At 53.3% G+C, this 20,611-nt stretch overlaps 5 protein-coding genes across 5 annotated transcripts; 2 read left to right on the top strand and 3 right to left on the bottom strand.

Moving 5' to 3' along the window:
* Window positions 1–8,784: 8,784 nt before the first annotated feature.
* Window positions 8,785–9,768, top strand: MIND_00549700 (uncharacterized protein; the record flags this gene model as incomplete). The annotated part of the gene is made up of 5 exons (XM_037362276.1): window positions 8,785–8,855; window positions 8,910–9,090; window positions 9,135–9,369; window positions 9,417–9,580; window positions 9,640–9,768. The coding sequence occupies 5 exons, from the start codon at window positions 8,785–8,787 to the stop codon at window positions 9,766–9,768; spliced, it is 780 nt and encodes a 259-aa protein (XP_037222568.1).
* Window positions 9,769–11,383: 1,615 nt separating this feature from the next.
* Window positions 11,384–12,064, top strand: MIND_00549600 (uncharacterized protein; the record flags this gene model as incomplete). Its single annotated transcript, XM_037362275.1, has 4 exons — window positions 11,384–11,521; window positions 11,569–11,779; window positions 11,827–11,973; window positions 12,036–12,064. The coding sequence occupies exons 1-4, from the start codon at window positions 11,402–11,404 to the stop codon at window positions 12,062–12,064; spliced, it is 507 nt and encodes a 168-aa protein (XP_037222567.1). The 5' UTR covers window positions 11,384–11,401.
* Window positions 12,065–13,300: 1,236 nt separating this feature from the next.
* Window positions 13,301–15,321, bottom strand: MIND_00549500 (PH domain-containing protein; the record flags this gene model as incomplete). The annotated part of the gene is made up of 4 exons (XM_037362274.1): window positions 13,301–13,498; window positions 13,550–13,756; window positions 13,808–13,930; window positions 13,978–15,321. 4 exons carry the CDS (start codon window positions 15,319–15,321, stop codon window positions 13,301–13,303), a joined length of 1,872 nt encoding a protein of 623 aa, XP_037222566.1.
* Window positions 15,322–15,649: 328 nt separating this feature from the next.
* Window positions 15,650–18,121, bottom strand: MIND_00549400 (Glycoside hydrolase family 95 protein; the record flags this gene model as incomplete). Its single annotated transcript, XM_037362273.1, has 4 exons — window positions 15,650–17,083; window positions 17,131–17,539; window positions 17,586–17,861; window positions 17,916–18,121. The coding sequence occupies 4 exons, from the start codon at window positions 18,119–18,121 to the stop codon at window positions 15,650–15,652; spliced, it is 2,325 nt and encodes a 774-aa protein (XP_037222565.1).
* Window positions 18,122–18,654: 533 nt separating this feature from the next.
* MIND_00549300 (uncharacterized protein) lies at window positions 18,655–20,300 on the bottom strand (the record flags this gene model as incomplete). Its single annotated transcript, XM_037362272.1, has 2 exons — window positions 20,138–20,300; window positions 18,655–20,078 (listed from the first exon to the last, which is right to left on the bottom strand). Exons 1-2 carry the CDS (start codon window positions 20,205–20,207, stop codon window positions 18,655–18,657), a joined length of 1,494 nt encoding a protein of 497 aa, XP_037222564.1. The 5' UTR covers window positions 20,208–20,300.
* Between the last annotated feature and the right edge of the window lie 311 nt (window positions 20,301–20,611).

Here is a 20,611-nt window from a genome sequence, read left to right as displayed (position 1 = left end):
GTCGTTGAGCGGTGCGCTTGGCAAGGAGGAAGTGGAGGCGGTGAGAGAGGGTTGATATCACGTTGTCGCCGAGCCGATCAGCGACGAGAATAGTGTTGGTCGTGCAGCATGTACTTATACATGGAGGTGGGAGGCAGTCGGCAAGCTTTTCTGGCAGCGGCATCATAGATCCCAACTTGCCAAACAGAAATCTTGTATGTATGTTTGTTTGTTTGTAATACAGTAAATGCCTCCATCGGAGAGCTACTGGACCTAGCACCTACTCGCAGGCGACCTGTCCCCCGTCTACAGAGAAACCTCTACCGTACGAGTAGATGCTAAGCCACTATCCGGAAAAATAAACTATTCTCCATTAATCAACCTGGTATCGTCACACCGAACCATTTCCAATCTTTCGCCACCTTGAACACAAACCTTGCGGTTGGAATAACTCGATCCCAGCCAAAGATCAACCTTTTCAGTATGAGTAACACCTCCTCATCTGGGAAACCTGCTAAGCTCGCAGGTAGATTGTACGAGTATTTCTCTCGCAAAGTGTCCCACAACTCGAGTCGTGTCACCAACGTTGTTGGATCTGAACACACCAAAAAAACATGTTGGGGAGTTTCCTGGCCCTCACCGCATCTGCGACACAATCTCCTTTCATTCGGAACCATCGAATCATTGGAATGAACGCCACGAAATCCATAGCAGCCGAATAGTAAGTGGATCAAGGCTCGTCGATGCTCCCAATTTGACACCCGATGCAGGTAATGGCGGCGCGTCAAGTGCATGAATCGAGAGGAATTGTCTTTATGGGGTTCCAGACGATGATGCAGCAGGTACAGTGACGCACGCGCCTGCAATTGAATTACAACCTCTTTTCAGTTCTCTACCCAAAGTGTCGCACACCGATGGAGAGAGGTGTTGCAGTGAACGCAGGCGAGGCATAGGCCACGGGAACGAGCGCAACACATACGACAAATCACTCAGCCACGAGGAGAAGCCGTTATTGCGCAACCTATCTGCCTCTCGCATTGCCTTGTGGGCTAGATGTGAGTGGTCCAGCGTCAGCACATATCTCAAGAACCGAACTGCCAATTCAGCCCGTCAAACGCTCAATGGGTATACACCCAACTCGGTAAACAGAGGGGGCCAACTCGAATGAGAACCGACTCGGACTCCCAAGATACTGCGTAGCACCATCAAATTCTCTTGTTGCAACAAATCGAATGAAACCGGGTCCACGTCCAAGACTACATCACATCCATGCGTCAAATGGCAGTCGACCATTGCATAATATAAATCGCATCCAATACTAGGCGGCAAACGACCACGTCCCACATAGTGCTCACACGCTACGATCTTGCCCCAATACGACTTTCTGGCGGCCCTTGCTTTATCCTCGTAGTGTCTTCGAAATATATCGCGCACACCCGTCACAAACGTGATCCCCACAAATTTATGCTCGTTTACCCATGGTATGTCTGATCCTCCGAAAGACAAACAGGTCGTTGGACGTTGACTTGGTTTCGCAGGTATTCGGCCAAAGACCATCCCAGCTGATTTCGATCCATTTGCCCGCAAGAACATCTTTCTACACCATTTCTCCAGCAACTGCAGTCGGCGCTGCAGTCCCTCCCATGTTCTTGACACTAACACCATATCATCTGCTTGCGCAAGGTAAGCCACAAACATCCCAGCCAGGTATGCATCGTCTGGATCTACCGCTAACTGAAATGTTGACAAGAATATGTTCCACAGTGTAGGCGAGGGGGGGTCCCCCATTAGAACACCACACAACGACCTCCACTCTTCTGCAACCGCACCTCCCGAAGCTACCATAATCACCATCCTGTCGTACATCATCCTCAAAAAGTCAAAATATGGACCTGTCAGCCCCAGCTCCGCCATTATCAACCACAGCTGATCTTGATTTACAGCTGCAAACGCGTTTGAAATGTCCACAAATGCCACGTACAGAGGTTCCCCCGATGCTTCCGATTTATCGATCAACGTGCGCAAAATGAATGCGTTGTTGTTCGTGCGATATCCTGCTCGGAATCCGTTCTGCATCGGGGGAATTTTCCCTGCCTTGTTTGCCAATCGAGAGAGCTTAGCATCATAGACCGCTGACAGTCCTTTGTACACCGCACTCTGCAATGCAATTCCACGATATCCCTCAGCTGTTTGAGGATTTTTCCCTGGTTTTGGAACACTCGATAGCATGTTGTTCCATATACTCTCACATTATTATTTCAGCAGTGGATTTGCCTTGTAGATACAATACTTATCTTCTTGTTCTTCGATCCTTTTGCTCCGAGTCCTCCGTAGGTGGTCTTCTGGCCTTGGCTTGGCCTGAAAGCCATGGCTTTGGCACGGCTTTCCTTAGTTTGGCCTGGCAAATCATCAGGCCAGCCCAACTCAGCTGGCTTTGGCCTGGCTTTAGCTTGGCTTTAGCTTGGCTTTGGCCTAGGCCATGGCCTCGGCTGGGTGTGATCCGGTGTGATTGATCACATGTTGGCATCAAAAATAATAGTTTATATTTAATTTGGTATAGAGAGTGGTCATAAGATAGCATGGAGAACCTCCATAAAGCCTTTACATACTAGCCATAGCCCTCCTAAGCCAATATATGACTGGATAACTTCCTTTGTGGGAGGTCAGATCAGGCATCAATGATCAGACTGAAAGCCATTGGCTTTTGGCCTGGCCTTGGCTTTCTAAACCCTCAAGCCAGGCCAAAGCCAACATAGGCCAAGATTTCTGGCTTGGCTTTGGCCCTGGTACCAAAGCCAAAAAGCCATGGCTTTTTGGCCTGAAGCCAAAGCCAGAAGAACACTAGGACTCCTCCGCGCTGTTCCATCTACCTTCATTCTGTCAGGGGATGAGGGTCCAGGTGCCTAGTTGATACCAAAGCCGGGGGAACAGCCCCACGGCCAACTACTTAAGTACAGGGCTATCTGCGCACGGACCAGTCACGTGACCAGTCACAGCTGTCACATCACATGCTCCCCTTACACCAACCCCTCCTCAAGATCCGTCGCCTCGACGGATAGGCGGAGTGTAGGGTTCTGCGAACTCGTATTCGGGATCGCCAGGAAAATAGAGGTTGTCGCCTATGACGCGCGATGACTGCGCAGGTACGCCCCCTCGTCGGGCAGTCTGCCGGTTACGCGGCCGGGCGTGAGCTACGTCGATCTGCATAGGAGAGCCGATCGGGGTAGGTGACGCGCTGGTCAGCGCCGACGGAGTGGCCATAACCACCGAGGGTGTGAAGGGAGTAGGGTAAGGCTGGGGGGTAGGAAGAGGTGGTGCCGCGGCCTGCATAGGTTGGGTAGTGGCGGCAGCAGGTTGGCGGGGTAGGGAAGACGGGAAGAGGGGGGGAAGACAGTCGCGAATGCCCAGCTGGCCCACCGGCGGCCGAGGCCCTTGGATGAGTGGCAGGTCGAACCGCAGTAGTGGCGCGGGGCACCTGAGACTGGGCGTGGATCACGGTGGACGAGCGGTGCGGAGGGGCACGGTCGACATCCATCTTTGTGGCACGTGGTACAGGCACAGGCGCGGCAGGACTCCGCCGCAGGAGGAGGGGGGGCAGGTCCCTCAGCAGACGGTGGCTGACGTTGCTTCTTCACACGGACACGCTTGCGCATGAACCGTTTCCCAAGCGTAATAAGCGCTTCACCGATTTCCTGGTCGGTTCCCCGGATAGAGACTCGGCGCTCGCCAGGCGCAGCGCGATCAGAGTACGCGCGCAACTGAGCACCGGAAGTGTCGTGAGCTTGGTGGAGACCCTTGCCGCCATGACCCACGATATGCCCGACAGCCGAGTCAGGCACCACAAGCGTACAAGAGAAGCGCGTGACAGTGTCGAGCGCAGTAGGGGGGGAGGTTTCGGCAAGCGGTATGGAAGTGTAGGCTACAGCGATGACGGCAGGGGTAGGGGCCGGGACTGTTGGAAGAACCCAGCGAGTGCCGTCCCAAATGTCATGGAATGTAGGACCAGGAGAAGGGGGAGCAGGGGGTGGAGCAGGCGTACCATACTCAAGGCGGTCTAGACGGTCGGTGAGGCGAGTAATTTCGCTCTGCAGGAGCAGGCAGTACGAATACAGGTCAACAGGGACGCCAGGAGTCGTCATTGGGGAAGAGCAGGCAAGCACAGTAGGGTGAGGACGAATATAGGAGATAGAGAGGATCAACTGGGGCTAGAAGAGTGCCAGAGTTGATATAGAGGCTTTGGTATGCTGTCAGGGGATGAGGGTCCAGGTGCCTAGTTGATACCAAAGCCGGGGGAACAGCCCCACGGCCAACTACTTAAGTACAGGGCTATCTGCGCACGGACCAGTCACGTGACCAGTCACAGCTGTCACATCACATGCTCCCCTTACACATTCTCAACAAAGTGCCACATTGAGTGTCCGTGTTATCAAGCGACTTTTTCTTTGGTGCCTGGATCGTATATGGACATCGGCCAGCGATGGGAAACGTGCACTGGCAAGAAGTTGGCTCGAGATTGTCTGCAAGCTCAATGAGAAAAAAACCGATTAAGGTAGTTTGGCAGAAATTAAACCCATACCATCAGTAAAATAGCATAAAAGTCTTTCCGGTCTTTGGTCTTTGGGGAGGGTCTTTGGTCCTTGAGAGTAGGTCTTTGGTGCCTAATGGGCCGCCCTAATCTTTGGTCTTTTTCCAGAGTCTTTGGTCTTTCTTGAGATTAGTCTATTTTGAGATTGGTCTTTTTTGTGATTGGTCTTTTTTGTGATTGGTCTTTTTGTGAGATTGGTCTTTTTCCAAGAATAGTCTTTTTGTGAAAGTACTTTATATCTGTATATGTATAGGTATAGACATGACCTGAATAGTGCTGGCCATAAATAAATATCTTTGAATAAATATTGAATATATTCTGAATGTTAGGGATATAATATGATGTCAGTGCAGACCTTGAATGTTAATATACCTGAATATAATATAATATATTATGAATACATTATATTACTGCCTAAGAATATTCAATTATACTCAAGTATTTAACTATTCCTGATTTTAGTGTATCTCTGAAACATTTAGTGTACTATTTTGATCACTTAATCCTGTCATAGTGTCAACGTCGGGCTCGGGCCGTATCAGGGCGTCGGGGTTCCGACTTCGAGAGGGTCTGAGGAGCACGAGAGATGGGTTTTAGCCTGGAGAATAGACAATATTAGCCTAACGACTACATCTTGTGAGTATGGTTTTTATACGCTAAGATATTAGGGATGGATCGGACGGGGGCCAGGTCCCAGGGTGGATCGGATGGGCGCTGCGTAGGGCCGCAGGGGTGAAGGGAAGGGGTTGGAAGAATGGGGGAGCGTTGAGGAGTATGGCGGTCGTGCGGGGCTTAAGCAGGCCTGATCAGCCCCGAGCAGCCCCGTGGCCCGTCGGCCCGACCCGAACCGTGACACATAGTTACATTAACATTTTTGACTGGAATTCTTGTGCTAGTCACAGGTCACAACAACAAGTTTCTAAGGTCCTAAACTGGCCCAAACTGGTCAATCTTTATATTTTCTGTGCTCATGGTGTGCAGACCTACCATATAAGGCAGGAGGCCACATCAAAGTTGGATATTGGCTGAGTTGCACACCTCTGCCTCAAGCATGGGATGTTGTAAGCGTGGGAGCCTTACCTACATTCTTCCGTCACATTAGCACTGCCTCTTTAGTCACTCACCTCTGTCCTCCATTGTTGTTCCAGAATATAGCAGGATTCTGTTGTGTTTCTGTGTGTTCCTCAGTGTTTCTGGGCTAGACCACCCAGTTGTGACGGTTCGGGTCGGGCCGTCGGGCCCTATACGGCCCGACGGGCCCTCACCACCCTTAGAGCCCTAGGGCTTGACAAGCCCTCATATATTCACAAGCTCAAAGCACTGAGCAACAACACTAATATCCCAGAGAAGGGACATAATCACGGATCGCGCTTTAGTCAGCCATCAAGCCATCATGACCCGCCATCAGGGATCATGATGCGCGGACGCCCTTGACAGCGGGCCCAATCGGCCCTAGACAACCACAGGGTCCAGGAGGGAGCTCCTTACTGTTGCATTGCCAAACACTCCTTAGTGTCGACTTTGGCATGGCTCCTTTCCAGAGGAATGGTCCCTGGGCTCCTAGCGGAGCGACCAGGGACGACCAGAGACATCCCCTGCTCCCTTCTGATCGACCCTCAGCGGGCCCGATCGGCCCCTAGCGCCCACAGTATATAAAGACTAGAGTATTACTCCTGTACCTTAGGTTTAGCATTGAAGTCTCTTCCTTTGAACCCTACTCCGGCCTGGTCCCCTAGAGCGGGGTTGCTGCAACCATACCCCGGGAAAGGGGGCGTCTAGACGACTTCCAACACCCAGGCTAGCTTGCCTCATTGACCTGAGCCCTTGGTTGGGCTGGACAGCTCAGGCTCTTGTCTCTTATGTTCACCCTTGTCCTAGCCACTTCTTCTTGCTCTCTGGCCTCAAGCTCTGGGTTCCCCTGGTACGGGGTGATGGGAGGGTGCGGGCCCGATCGGGCCCGCATGTCACGCGTCACACCGCGCAGTCACGCGGTGTCTAGGAGCCACAGCGACTCGTTTCTCCAGGAAAGGAGATATGTCGCCCCTTGGACTGGCAACCCTTCTCAAAGTGCTCCAGGGGTCTCGGGCCCGCAGCCCCTGCTGCGGGGCGACTCCCCTCGACCCCCCGAACCGTCGGGCGTGACCGCGTTACGTCACGCCCCGCCCGAACGGCTTGTTCAACTGGCCCAGCCTATGCCTTGCCCTATGCCTTGGGCACCAACTCTACTAGGCAGCACTCTTTGGCTATGGACTCGTTCCCTTCAGCAGGGGTAGGACACTCTAGACGACTACTCGTATCCTGTGACACCGCTGTCACACAACATGACAGCGGGGCATCTCGAGTCGCCCCGAGCTGTCCCTACCCTGTTCTCTATTGCAGCAGTGGCACCATCTACGCTGCCTGGCTGCCAACCACCCAGCTATGGGGGTTGAACCATCTTTCCCACACTTGTCAGACTGGCAGGAGACCGTCACGTGGGCCCGGGCCGGCCCTGTTCCTGACACCAGTTTCCAGATGTCTGATGTCTGTCCAACAAAGACAGTATCATTACCAAGGAACAGGTAAAGGTGAGTTTGGCAGACATTTCAAATCAATACATTATATTTGAATATATTCATATCATATCGAATATCTGAGAGGAAATATGAATATAATATACTACAAATATAATATTCTCCCAAGTACGTGAATATGATATGAATACAATATAATATGTCAATTCCATATTATATTTGTATTTGGCCAGCACTAGATCTGAATCATCTGATATGATCTATTCCATAGTATGAGAGGCAAGGATGCTATTATTGCCATAAGAAGTTGGTGAGAGATAGAAATCAGAACATATGTAGGCTTAGGACTTGCTACAGACTACAGTACAGTAAATAAATGAAGGCCCATTGTTCACAACTTTATATTCCACTTCAAAAGCCATAGAGCCAAATCCAAGGACAAGTCCAAGCAATTTCCTAGCATACTGTCATGATAATCATACATAACTAAATACATACTACATTCAATCATAAGCATGCACATGAACATTCCATAACTTCCATTCAGCAATGACCTGGGCTGTTTACTCGATGAAATGTGCCAAGTCCGAGCCGAGGGTGATGACGAAGTTGCAATGACAAACCGGCCCGCTCATATCGTCCACGGGCCCGGGGCTGTGCTCTTGCCATTTCCACTCAAAGCGCTTGAACGTCCGCGACATCGAGGCAGCTGACTGGTGACGCCCACGCGCAAATTGACAAGGCGGGACAAACTACTCCTTGCAGAACTTCTGCACGTCTCTGTGGTTGGCAATTGCGGACTGACGAGAAGTTGGAGGACGGCAGAGAGCTTTGTGAAGGCACGTTCATCGACCCATGGTTCCGCAGGTGGTAACTTGACAAGGATATAGCCGGGGCTAGAGCAATCGTCGTCTGGGAATGATAAATGTCCCCAGTCTTCGTAGCTAAAGGACCGTCGAGTTTTTGACTTGGTCGTTGCTGCCACTGCTGGTCGTCCATTGTCCGAGTCTGTGTTTCTTCTTAAAGGCTGCGCTGCCTGTGGTTCCGCCTCCGGTGCTTCTTTCGATCTCACACTAGCCGCGCCGCTTGTGGCCGAGCTCATATCTGGCGCGGCGTCGTCCTCTTCAAAGTTCAATTAACGGCCTCTTCGCTCGAAGTATTCGTGATCCTCCGCGCCATGCTCTGTTCTTTCAATGTGGATTAGCGACTCAGGCTCCTAGACCATGCACAGGCTATTTGGCACTCACACCTGAACGACGACTGTGGATTCCCGCCGGCGGACTCGATATGGGACCGCTGAAACTCGCCAGCCTGAGTGGTGGCCCACTCCGGGAACAGCGCAACCGCTTTAGGACTGTGGTTTGACCCCAGCAATGAGACAAGCCGTTCTGCGCTCTGATACCATTTGCAGTCTTGACGCTCACGCGTCTCCATCTCGCGCCTGAGAGTTATCGCATGAATTCCGGCTTTCAAAGCCCAACCAGGCATCGAGCCCGTCAAAGTCCATGAGGGACGCGGTTTCGTCCTGGGCTGGTTCCTTGCTGTCAAGGTCCTCGGGCATCTGGCAGCCGTGCTCGTGTCTGGTTGAAGTAGAGGAGGCGGTGAGCAAGGGTTGATCGCTGATGTTAGTACTGCCAAGTGCCTACCTAGACCGCCGCGGCCCAACGCGCTTGACGGCGATGTTTTGCTTCTTCGACAGCGCGGAAAATGCAAGACACGGATGTTTCGGCACATTGGTTTCGCGGCCGACTCGGAATATCAGTCTCGGAAGGCGGGAAGCGAGTCACCACTGTGAGACAGGAGATCTGCCCTCATATAAAGGAACCTTGAAGGGGGCCTTTGACCACAACAGCAAGACGCGTTATGGCCGACACCGAAAGCCTACAAATTGTCATTTACACTGGCTACGGTACCCTCCCCGGGCTATCAGCTCCCGCCAGTGAGGTGCCGGCTGCTCAGCCTGAGTCCACGGCCTCACCACCTTCATGTGGGATTGGATGGGACTGGCATAAGGTGCGAGCCAGCACTCTGCCCTTCTCAACTCACCCCCAACCCAGATATATCGGTTTATCCCAAGGTTTCTCCTAACCATATTCGCCATCTTGCTCTACATCCTCCTCGCCTACCCGCCGGGCCTCCCCGCCCCGCTCCACGTGTCCATCTACGCCCTCGGCAGCCGCCTCTTCTTCGGCTTCTGGGTCGCCTTTGTGACGCGACTGTACGAGGACCCGGACACGGAAGGGCTCCATATACGGGTAATCGCGATGTACGCGATCCCCCTCTTTGCTCTCTGTGAGTCTCGGGCATCATCATCCATGCCCCGCTGACCACCGTGCCAGTCCCCATCCTCGCGGCGCGCGAGGCGTCGCTGATACCAGCAGCCATCGCATGCGGTGCTGTCGCCTCAAACTTCCTTGCCTTTCTGGTCGCCATGGTCCTGGGCGGGGGCAGAGGGAGGAAGTGGGTACTTGGACACCTGCAGCAAATCGTATGTCTCTTTCCTGTACGTGTGTCTGTTCGCTTGCCCCCTCTTGTCGCCAAGGCACACTCATCTGCCAACAGGTTTCTTGGTCCCGCACTCGAACTAATCCCACACCAGTAGTAGTCACAGGCAAGGATGTAGAGGCCGGACGCTATTCAAGTTCTCTACCTACATCGTACACTGTTATCAGTCACAAATCGGTAGCATAACATTTGTCAATTCCAAGACCACCCATTCTATCCTCTTCTTCTTGCTGCCTATGCCATCGGCGCCGCCGTTCCTGTGCTTGCTGCTGTTCAAGTCTAAGGGGAGTTTGCCATCAGTCTCGGCGCTTCGCCGACACTGACCTTGAACTACGGCACTTGGCTCGTTCCAGAACTTGACTTGGGGCCCGCTCCGTTCACCGACGTCGCGTTGTTACTCGATGCCGAGTTGGTCACTTACCTCAGCCTGACATATCGTTCACGGCCGCTCCCCCCGACCCCGGCCTGCGGCGGCGGCCTGCGCCCTCCACCCAAAACCCGCGCCGCTGCTTCACCTTCACAATCGAGAAACACGGTCGCTGGTCAGTTTCTTGTCATGCTGCTAGTGCTGTCCAATTATGATTATGAATACGAAATTTTCATAATTTATTCATATTCATAATATATTCTCTCTGCTGGAGCATATTATAATTGTATTCATATTCATAATCATAATTGGGCTCAGAATATGAATATATTATGAATATATTCAATTATATTCAAGCTTCACAAGTCTGCACATAGTGCATATAATCCACCTTATCTCATGGTTTATTGAACCACTCCTTGGTTATGGTTGTTTCTGTGGCCAATTTTGCAGTCATTGAGGCATGCATATCTGTCATCCTATGCTTGATGCTGGAGTCTGGAGACCAGGTGCCCTACAGAGATGCTCTTTGCAGCCATAACCAGGATTGGTAAGTTACCAATCCTGGTTATTAACATAGCCTGGATATTCTACAACAAGATATTAAGCTGAACAAAACTCTAGCCTAGGTCAAGTATGATACCTTCACCAGCGAAGAGTATCATCAAAGTCCAGGGTAGCAATATAAAGGTCAACTTCAGCCTTCTGTCAGGGCTGGATATGGATATTGTCCAGCCTGATTTACTGCCAAAAGCCATTGATATGGTAAAGACTGAGTTTGAAGATGTTGCTACTGCTGCTAGTAGCCTGCTACAGAGCTAGTACCTCTGGCTGAAGGGCTTGCTGGTGTATTTGAATATAATTAATTATGGCCAGGGTATAATATATTATATTCATAATATATTCATATTCATAATCACTCATATTCAATGGGTCTGAATATGCAAAGGGCATAATATAATCATATTTATTCGAATATATTCAAAATATATTCTAGCATAATATAATTGTGGACAGCACTACATGCTGCTTGTTGCGCAGACTGGCCTTGTTCCGGCAGTGAAAAGCGCCCTCCCGCGTCAGTCCCAATGCCTCCCCCCCCTGTCGAGCGCGGGATGCGGAAACCGGGCCGGGGGCGGCCGCGCCGGAAACGCGACCGGTAGCCAATCGTGAGTGGAGCTAGTGGAGGCGGTGAGAGGGGTGATATCACGCTGTCGCCGAGCCGATCAGCGACGAGAATAGTGTTAGTGGTGGAGTGCCAACGCGCTTCCGAGTCCTTGCCCTCCAAGCGGGATGTGTCTGTTCCCCTCTCTCGGCGATGCTGTGCTCCTTCGACAGCACGGGAAATGCAAGACATGGATGTTTCGCGGCCGAGTCTTGTGAGACAGGAGCTCCGCCAGTGCCCTCTATAAAGGAACCTCTTTTTTCTAAACCACAACCACAACTTACCCTATGGCGACTCTCAACGACGGAGAAACACCCATAGTCGGCTACGGCGCGCTCCCGGGGCCATCAGCGCCCGCCCCGGCGACGGCTGCATCCACGGTCGACGTCCCACCGCCTTGGAACAAGGTGCGAGCCGGCCCCCACCCTTCTTACATAACTCACCCACAACCCAGATACATCCGCATCTCCGCACCCCCCTCGCGATCCTGCTGTTCCTCCTGCTCGCCCTCCCGCCCGGACTCCCCGCGCCCCTCCCCACGTCAGTCTACGCACTCTCTGCCCGCGTCTTCGTCGCGTTCGGGCAGCGCTTGTACACGGACCCGGACACGGAATGCTTCCCGATGCGCGTGATCGCGATGCACAGCATCCTCCTCTTCGCGCTGTGTGAGTCGCAGTTGCGCGTCATTTCGTAGTGCTGATGGCTTTGTCAGACCCGATCATCGCGGCGGAGGAGGCGTCGCTGTGGCAGGCGGCCGTCACCTGTTTTGCGCTCGTCACCAACTTTCTCGCGTTCCTCGTGGCGATGCTCCAGGGCGGGGGCAAAGGGCGGAGGTGGGCGCTCGAAACCCCTGCACATCGTATGTCTCTTTCCTGGACCTGTCTGCTTGCCCCCTGTTGTTCGCAACTCACTTGCTAACAGGTTCCTCGGTCCCGCGCTGCTTCAACTGAGCCCACAACAATGGCCCCGTTCAAGGATGTGGAGGTGTAGCACTTGTCTTTAGTCTTGCCCTGCAACAACAAGTAGCGTAGCATCATCAACATAGCACCCATCTGACATCAAGCATGACTTCGGTCCACGACCAGTGACCACCCCACGCATCGTTGCCGCCATTCTTGCGCTTGCGGCTGTTCGCGTCCGAGTCTGAGGGGGGTTTGCCAGTCTCGGCGCTTTGCCGAGACTGACCTTGAACTAGGTGTGTCCGAAGCGCTTGAACGGCGAGTTTGCACAAGTTCTCGTGTTTCGCAGCCTACTGAGATTTCGAACAACGCGCGCGCCACAGTTGTGCGAAGCCGGTTCAAAGTTCCCCGACCGAGATTGCTGGCCGAAGAGACGGCCAGTTTGCCATCCAGTGTCACGGTGTCGTCCGCGCACACGTGCACGCAGCTCAAGTTCCAGACTTGGGGCGCTCCGTTCACCGACGTCTCGTTGTTTCTTGATGGGCCGAGTTGGTCAGCTTCGGGTATCGTTCACGGCCGGCGGCCGCTCCCCCGACCCCAGCCTGCGGCCCGGGCCCGCTCCCTGCACCGACGGCGGACGCCGCGGCCGAAACCAGCAGCGCTGCTCCACCGTCGAGAAACACGGTCACTGGCCAGTTGCTTGTCACGCTGCTCGTCGAGCGCACGGACCTCGTTCCAGCAGTGAAAACCTCCGCGTCAGCGGCAATGCCCCCCGCGCCGTCCCGCATAAGCCGTAAGCGGTACTCGTCACTGTCGCCCAGCCTGAGGTTGTCGTTGCAGAGTCAGTCCATTCGGCGGGTTCCGGTCCCCGGAGACGGACCGGCCCGGGCCCGGGGGAGGTGTTGGCCGAGCGAGCTGGCCGCGTATACCCAGTAGATAGTTTTTGAGGTCTTGCTGACGGGCCGGGCGGGGGAGAACCTAAAATGGCGTCGCGCGGCCCGGGACTAGTACTGCGCTGATTTTGAGTGTGCGGCGCGTGGATCGAGTACGAGTTGTGATGGAAGGCGGAGAGAAGAAAGTGGGCTGTAACACACGCGGCCGTGAGCTCGTCTCCCGTGGCCATTTTACAAATACCACGTGATATTTCCCAGAAGAGAAGTAGCCCCTGTATCGTACCGACACCCAAAGTAACACCAAATAAGCTTCAAACCTCTTTAAGACTTTCTTTAACGATAGATAATGATTATACTGGTATACAAGACTTGGTTTCAACTGCAACTGCAACTCTTAGGCCCGAAGCAACGATCCTGGCGCAAACACATCATTCCGGTCGGGCGCGACAAGGAGCGGTGCTATAGGCGCTGTCGCTTTCCGTGTCGGTGCTCTCGCCAGTCCCGATGCCCCGCCTCCAACACCGGGAGCTGCATTCCCGCTAGGGGACTTTGGATTAAACAAAACGTTGCGTTCCTGGAACAGCACATATGACTGGCCGATTGTTAGCACAAGGGAAGTTAAGTTTGGCAAAGAAACACCCACCCGCGCGAGCAAGATCTTCTCCATCCACTTCTCCCCGTCCTTCTGGTTGCACGAAAACACATGCAGGTAGTCCGCCGTGTTCTCGAAGAACGACAGGTTATCCGTCGACTTGACCGCAAAGACGAACGGCTTCGGCGCCTTGTGCAGCCGCGTAACGTGGTATGCGTCGAAATTCGACAGCGAGCACAGACACACTTCGTCTTTACCCTGCGCCAGAGTCAGCACGTCAAGTCAAGCAAATGATAAATGTCCACTCACGTTGTCCCGTTTCGACAGCCACAAGCTGTGCTCCTTCAGCCGCATGTACCGCTTCGTCCACTTCCCGCGCTTATACTCCCAGTCGATGTAGCCAGAGAACAACGGCGAGCTGGAGGGCAGGTTCTGAAAACTAATAAGACCTAGTCACTTGAATAAGAACGAAAACTCACCGATCGACTCAATATCGGCGCAAACGGGGTCAGCCTGACCATAAACATATTCACCATCTTGTCTTTATTCCACGACGCCTGAACGTCCGCAAGCAACTCGAAGCTGCGAATTGGCCGCTCCATCCCGAAGTCTTGGGCCACTTCCCACACCATCCACCCGCCAGACCCGACCCAGCCCTTAAGCGATCCCTGCTCTTCGACAATTGCGAGCACTTCCTTGGCGCTTGTTGATGGGCCAATGTCGACCATATTGAATCGCTGCATGTCGCCAACAAACACTCGCGTAAGCGCACCCTGAGATTTCGATGCAACATGGCGATGATTTGGTAGCGGCGAAGCCAGCCCGTCGAGGCCAGAAGTCTTCGTTGGAATATCCGCAGAAGGGCGGGGAGCCCTCATTTCCGCAGGCGGCGGGGCCTTGGTAAGCTTGCTTGGTGCTGGCGCGGCAAGAGAAGGCGTTGGTGGTGCTTCAACTGGTGGTCGTTCATTGGGTCGTCGAGTTGTATTACTTCTCCTTACAGCATCGTTCGGAAGTGGAGGATCATTATGTGTTGAAAGTGGCTCGGCTGTCTTGGGCCGATGAAAGGAGCGCATTGGACGTAAACTGCGCGATTCTGGCAATGCTTGGCTCCGCATCTGAGGGGAAGTCGAGCTGGTAGGGGTCGCTGGGTTGGGTGATAAGAGCTTCTCGCGGTGTTTGTCCGGAAGTGGGCCAGAGCTGATCGGTATTGGTGGAGGTCGGGGTGAAATCTGGCGCTTCTTCGTAAATTCGTCGCTAACCGGAGACTGCAATCCTCCACCGCCTGATAATGTTTGAGAGCGTTGTCTAGGGCGGCGAGAGTCCTCCGCCATTCGAGCCGCTTCCCTTGAACTGTATGCAACCTCGTTTGGATTTGCCTCTCCGGCGCCAGAAGGCCGTCTGCTGCTTAAAGCCTGTTCCGATTTCTCTCGCCGTCGCTGGTCTCTCTCCTCTCTAACCTTCCGACGAATAGTTCGCTGCGCCTTTAGAGCAGAAGGGATTTGCTGAGCCAGGGGCACATCGTCCTCGTCAGAATCCGAACCGACTCCGCGAGTTGTCGCTGTTAGTGGCGGGGCTGAAACGCTTGTCGCATTGACCGGCTTTGACAGCGGTTTAAAGGATTTCGGGGTCGGGTCCGCCTGGCCGTAGTTGTCCTCGCTTTCTGAATCGGACGATGAAGAGGGTGTCGAGAAGGCTGACTGTCTCCCTATTCCCCCGCGTCTCGGTCCAGCGCTGATGCTCTCCCCGTTTCCATACCATGCACCTCCATCGCTCCCATAGTACCCCTCATCTCCACTTCTTCGACTAAATGTTTTCTCAGGCATTGGTGCGGGACAAAACGCACATAAGCTTGTCGATGCAACGTGTGGCTATACGACTCGGCAGAGCTGATATTGAGCCGTTTCCAGACGTGAAAGTAGCGAGGCGAGGGGACTGAGTTGGAGAGAAAAGAGTGAAGTGTGACGACGCGTCGATGACGGTGGTGGACAGAAACAGAAAGACAGCGGGCGGGAACGTAACGTACGTCAAAAATTAGCTCTGATCATCACCCGCAGCTGATGTAATTTCATTAAGGGACGAAAACCGAGAAAATCCATGACATAAACCGTTGGATAGGATAGGATATGGTCGGACCGGTTATGGAGACATGAACTATGCAAGCGTAACCGCATAGGTTTTACCTACAGTCGTCGCAAAAGGCCCTTTGTAAACCGCCCCATCGACCAGGATACTGCCTGTCCCATCTGCGATTCTCAATGCCAGCTGAGCGCCACTGCGACTCGTAACATTGGCGCTAGCGAATCCGCCACCGCTCCAATTAATATCGACCACAAAGTTTCCCCGCGCAACCAGCCCCTTGACCGATCCAGTCGGCACAGCGCTACCCGGCAACGCAGGAAGTAAATGCACAATGCCAACATGACTCTGCAGCAGCATCTCCGCGACGCCGCTCACAAAGCCAAAGTTTCCGTCAATCTGGAAAATAGGGTTTGTGGCGGTCCAGGTGTCGAAGAGACTAAAAGAGGGCGTGAACAGCGCCAGCCACTGGCCTAAATGCATCCACGCATCGTTCGCACGAAAAGCGCGCGCGTACTGGTTGATCAGCCATGTTCTGCTCCAGCCAGTGCTCCCCGACCCACTCGCCACGCGTTTGTCTAGCACAACTTGCGCGGCCTTCGAAAGCGTGTTGTTTACTAGAGGGGAGAACGCCCGGCCCGGCATGAGTGCCCAAAGTGGTGATAAATGCGGGTTGTCAGGGACCGCCTCCGTATATTCCTGCCGCCACTCAAGGATCTGTCCAAGCGACCCAATTTGCTGCGGTTTAATCGTGGGCAAGAAGTTTCGCGCGGCCACAACAGCAGGGTCCGAGTTGGCGATCCCAAGCGCTGATGCAGCCTCCAACAGGCCTTCGAAAATTTCGGTCATTAGCTGGCCATCCATCGCAGGCGCTATATCGACAGACTCGCCCGCGCCAGCAACACTCTCATTCGACGGAACAACAAACGTATTTTCTGGACTGAGGGATGGGCCAGTGGCGTTGAACCCGTCGTGAGCAAACGCATAGCACTCGTAGAACGCGGCGACCTGCGTCAAGAACGGATACGCGACGTTCTGCAAAAATGTTTTGTCCTGGGTGAAGCGGTAGTGGTCGATCGCGTGCCAAGCAAACCACGCTGAGCCAAACGGCCACATCGTGCTCGCCGTGAAGTTGTCCGTTGGCGCAGGGTCGCCCCACAAGTCGAGGTTATGATGCCATACCGTCCCTGGACAACCATACATCCGCTGTGCGGCAACTTGCCCTCTTGGAATTGATATCTTGATCAAGTCAAAGAGCGGAAGCTCCGTCTCCGCCATATTCGTTGGTCCCGCTGGCCAGTAGTTCATCTCGATGTTGATGTTGACCGTGTACTTGCTCCCGAATATTGGAGCCGTGGAGTTGTTCCAGATACCCTGCAGATTTGCTGGAAGTGTAATCGACCCATCGTTACTCGGGCGGGATGAAGCAGCAAGCAGATAGCGACCGAAGTTGAAGACAAGGGTGCTGAGTTGCAAATCCTGTGACGTGTTTCGGGCAACGGAAATCCGCTGGTCGGTGGGAAGCGCCGCCCATCCATTTGGGGAGTTGCCCAGACAGTGGCCGCATTCTTGACTGAGTCATAGCCCAACCCCACTGCGGCGTTGATTTTACGAAGCATTTCAGCTTCCCAAGCGGCCTGGCTGGTGTAGCGAAAGCTGGTCTCGGTGTCGAAGAACATATCGACTTGAGTCGCCTTGGTAATGACGAGGTTTTGCCCTGAAACGGACACAGTGGCTCCTGCATCTGGAACCAAACGGGCTTGACCGGTCCACAGAATAGGACTAACGGATTGGCCACTCGATCCACGAAGAGTCAAACTGATATTGTTGGCGGCGGCAGAAGGTACGAGCGAGAGTATTTTGATGTTTCCCGTCATTGTAATCGTCATATTTAGAGTTCCTTTCTGGCTGGATTTAAATCGTGCTGCCAATACTCCGGCTGGGTAGCTTGCAATGTACTCGCGCCTATAAAATGAATAAGGTCCATCAATGCTAATGAGAATGGGCGTACGAGAATGTGGCTCCCCCAATCGTATATTGCACACCAACAACACCTTGTCGCGTGTCAAGCGACCTCACATAGTTCGTCATGGTCTTCCCCGCATGCCCAAAATCGATGTTGATGTTGCCAAAATAGCTGTAGGAGCGCGGGCTGGTCACGCTCGTGATCATGTGTTCGTAGGTGTATGCCCTCGCCTGTGATAGGTTGCCTGCGAGGAGCATGTTGCGCACAACAGGCACCGCCGAAGCAGCCGTGGATGCGATTCGGTCCTGGAACGGTCCGGACCTGGGTCACTTACTCGTCAAAAACTGACCAAATGATTGTTAGTTGAAAACTGACCAGATGGAGTTCTCATTGACGCCAATGACCTCGGAGGCACCACCGTAGATAGAGCCCGCAACGCGGCCATTGCCAATGGGCAATGAGGACTCGAAGGTGGGAAAGAATCCCGGGAAGGTGAACCATATGTCTTTGCTACCGTCGAATGTCGGTAGACCGCGCACAACACAAGCCACGGAGGCGATGAAAAAAAGTTGGGCTCTCATTGTTGCAAAGACCGCCAAAGAACGAGCCTTTTATTCAGAGAAGACACTGCGTGCGGCAGCGACGAGCCGGTTGTGCTGCTCACGAGATTCGACTTCGAGGTTCGGAAACTCCATGAGCACCATGAGACTGGGGTTGTTCGGCCCGCAACGCTGACATTGTTCGTTGTGAACAGGTTGTGAACGCCATTGAAGAAGAAGGGCTTCAAGTTGGACATCGATGTTCGGACCAAAGGGAGTTGATGATGATGATCAGTGACAAGAAAAAATTCAAGTAAGTGAAGCTAGTGAAGCTAGTGAAGCCTTGAGCAAAGTACCTTAACTCGCCGTCCAATTACAATAAAGTGAATATCAAGAATGTGAAACAGATCCAAAGCAACTTAACAATTCGGCCATTTTTCGGATTCGTAAAAATATTTGTGGTCCACTACTGTGACTACACAAAGAAAGCACAGTACTATAAACGGCCATGAAAACAACAACAACGTCCACAGATAAGTATGATATGATATAATACACATAAACGAACATTTTGGTCAACCCCGCTGCGGAGGGGGCATATCTGGCATCAGATAATGCACCGGCTTGCCCTCCCCAAAACTGTGTTGGTGGTGAAGCTGGGGCACACTCGGGCCCTCGAGGCTGCTGCTGCTCTCTGATTCGGGAATACCGACAGACGTTTGCGAGACGAGGGATGGGTCGTTGGGGTTGTACTGGGGGACCGCCTTCCTAGCGACACGGCGGCCCTGACCTTCACTGGTCGACCCTCTTCTCGTCGCTAGCGGGGCAGGGTTGATGGGTGAGGTTGCTTCGGCTGATGCCCCAGACGGGAAGGGTGACGACGGTGGATACGACTCGGTAGACGGCTCTGGCGAGGTAGGCGAGGCATATGGTGAGCTCGGATGGGAGCGGGGACGACTGAAGTTGTTTCTGCTCATGTGGGAAGCGGTCGAGGTAGATGAGTTGCGTGTAACGTTGGGCAAAGGCGTTATAAGGTCCAGCGGGACCTCATCGTCCACGTGACCCGAGTCAGAGAATGGTGAGCGTATGGGCGAACCGTGGCCCGGAGAAGAGAACTTCTCCTGCGAAGGCGAGTAGTATGAGTTTGCCACATCCTCTTCCTCAAGGCCCGTGTTGATTCGTGAGGGTCGAGAGTCAATCCCAACTCCGCCGATAACGTAGACATTATTGTCGTGTCCCAGTCCAGAAGTTGAATTGAGCGGACCCATCGACTCTGACTGATAATGGTGTCGCCCAACAGCTGGGGCCTTGGAGTCGGTGGAACTAATCCCGTTCCATTTGCGCGAGCGTTTCTTGCTTACGGCCGACCCAGAGGCATATCGGAAGTAAAAGAAAGCTGCGATGACTGCCGCAATGACCGCAAGCCCTCCAATCACCCCACCAGCGATGGCCCCTCGATTAACATTGGATGATGAAGCGCCATTTACGGGAAGAACGACGCCTGAAGAAGACGATGGGTTCCCACTCGAAGTCGAAGTTGGAGGCGGCGAGGATGAGCTTGTTGGTGAAGAAGGCGCTGTGGTTTGTAAACAGGATACATCTGACCCAGCTTGGACGAAGAATGGGTTTGACACCTGAACCGTGCTCGTAGTCGGGAATGTAGCAATTAGCGCATACCACCCAGAGGTGACATTGGCTGAGGGCCAGGTAAAGCTACGCAAGTCCGCAGGAAGTGAGCCAGAGATTTGCATCGTCAACAACTCGGGGTCGGCCCTCCGTGTCCGTTCACTGCTGACATAGCCTCTGGGATTGCGTGCCGTTGAGAACGCACCCGTCGAAGTTTTTGACGGGGCTGGGGCTTGGGTGACTCCTGCGTTTGTGATTGAAATGTAGAGGGTAATGGGGTTGTCTACTGGAGCAGTGCCAAAAAACCAATTTATTGGCGCAGACTGGCAAGTCGTCATTTGTGGAATGCTCAACCAAGAGAAAGGCGGGTTAGCTACGATGAGATGGGTTTGGATGAGCTTAGAAGCAAGAGATAGATTGTATTAAACGCACGAAGGGGGTCCGCTCCATTAACGGCAGAGAAGCTCGCCAAAAGTAACAAAAGAGCGGTAGGTAGAAGCATTGTCGATCCTTGGGGGGCGACGTTTCCCGTTTGAGAGCGGGGGAGACGACAGCAAGCCCTCTCGTCCAAGTTGTCGTCGTGGTGGAGAGAGGATAAGAGCGTGGGTGTGGGGCTCCAAATAATAACCGAAGAAACGGACATGTGATCTTCAGACTCTGAATCTCCCTGCTTCTGCCGACGAGGACCCGAGTTCGGTCGTATTCTTTTGGCGCGTCTATTCGACTCGCTCGATGCTGGGTTTGCGCCGCACAATAATGGACCACCACTGAGATTCTTTGGCTCTATAGTTGCTTGATCGTCATGAGCATTACAAACATCGCTGTCGACTGCGGGGTCGAAACCTTGGCAACACTGCACGTGGAACAGCTTCACCACTGCTTCACCCCTTTCTCGTCGACCTATCT

This window comes from Mycena indigotica (assembly GCF_014461135.1).
Source record: "Mycena indigotica strain 171206Taipei chromosome Unknown Mind.scaff0004, whole genome shotgun sequence".
NCBI lineage: Eukaryota > Fungi > Basidiomycota > Agaricomycetes > Agaricales > Mycenaceae > Mycena > Mycena indigotica.
The sequence above is the reverse complement of the archived record's forward strand: the minus strand, read 5'-3'. Positions and strand labels throughout refer to the sequence as shown.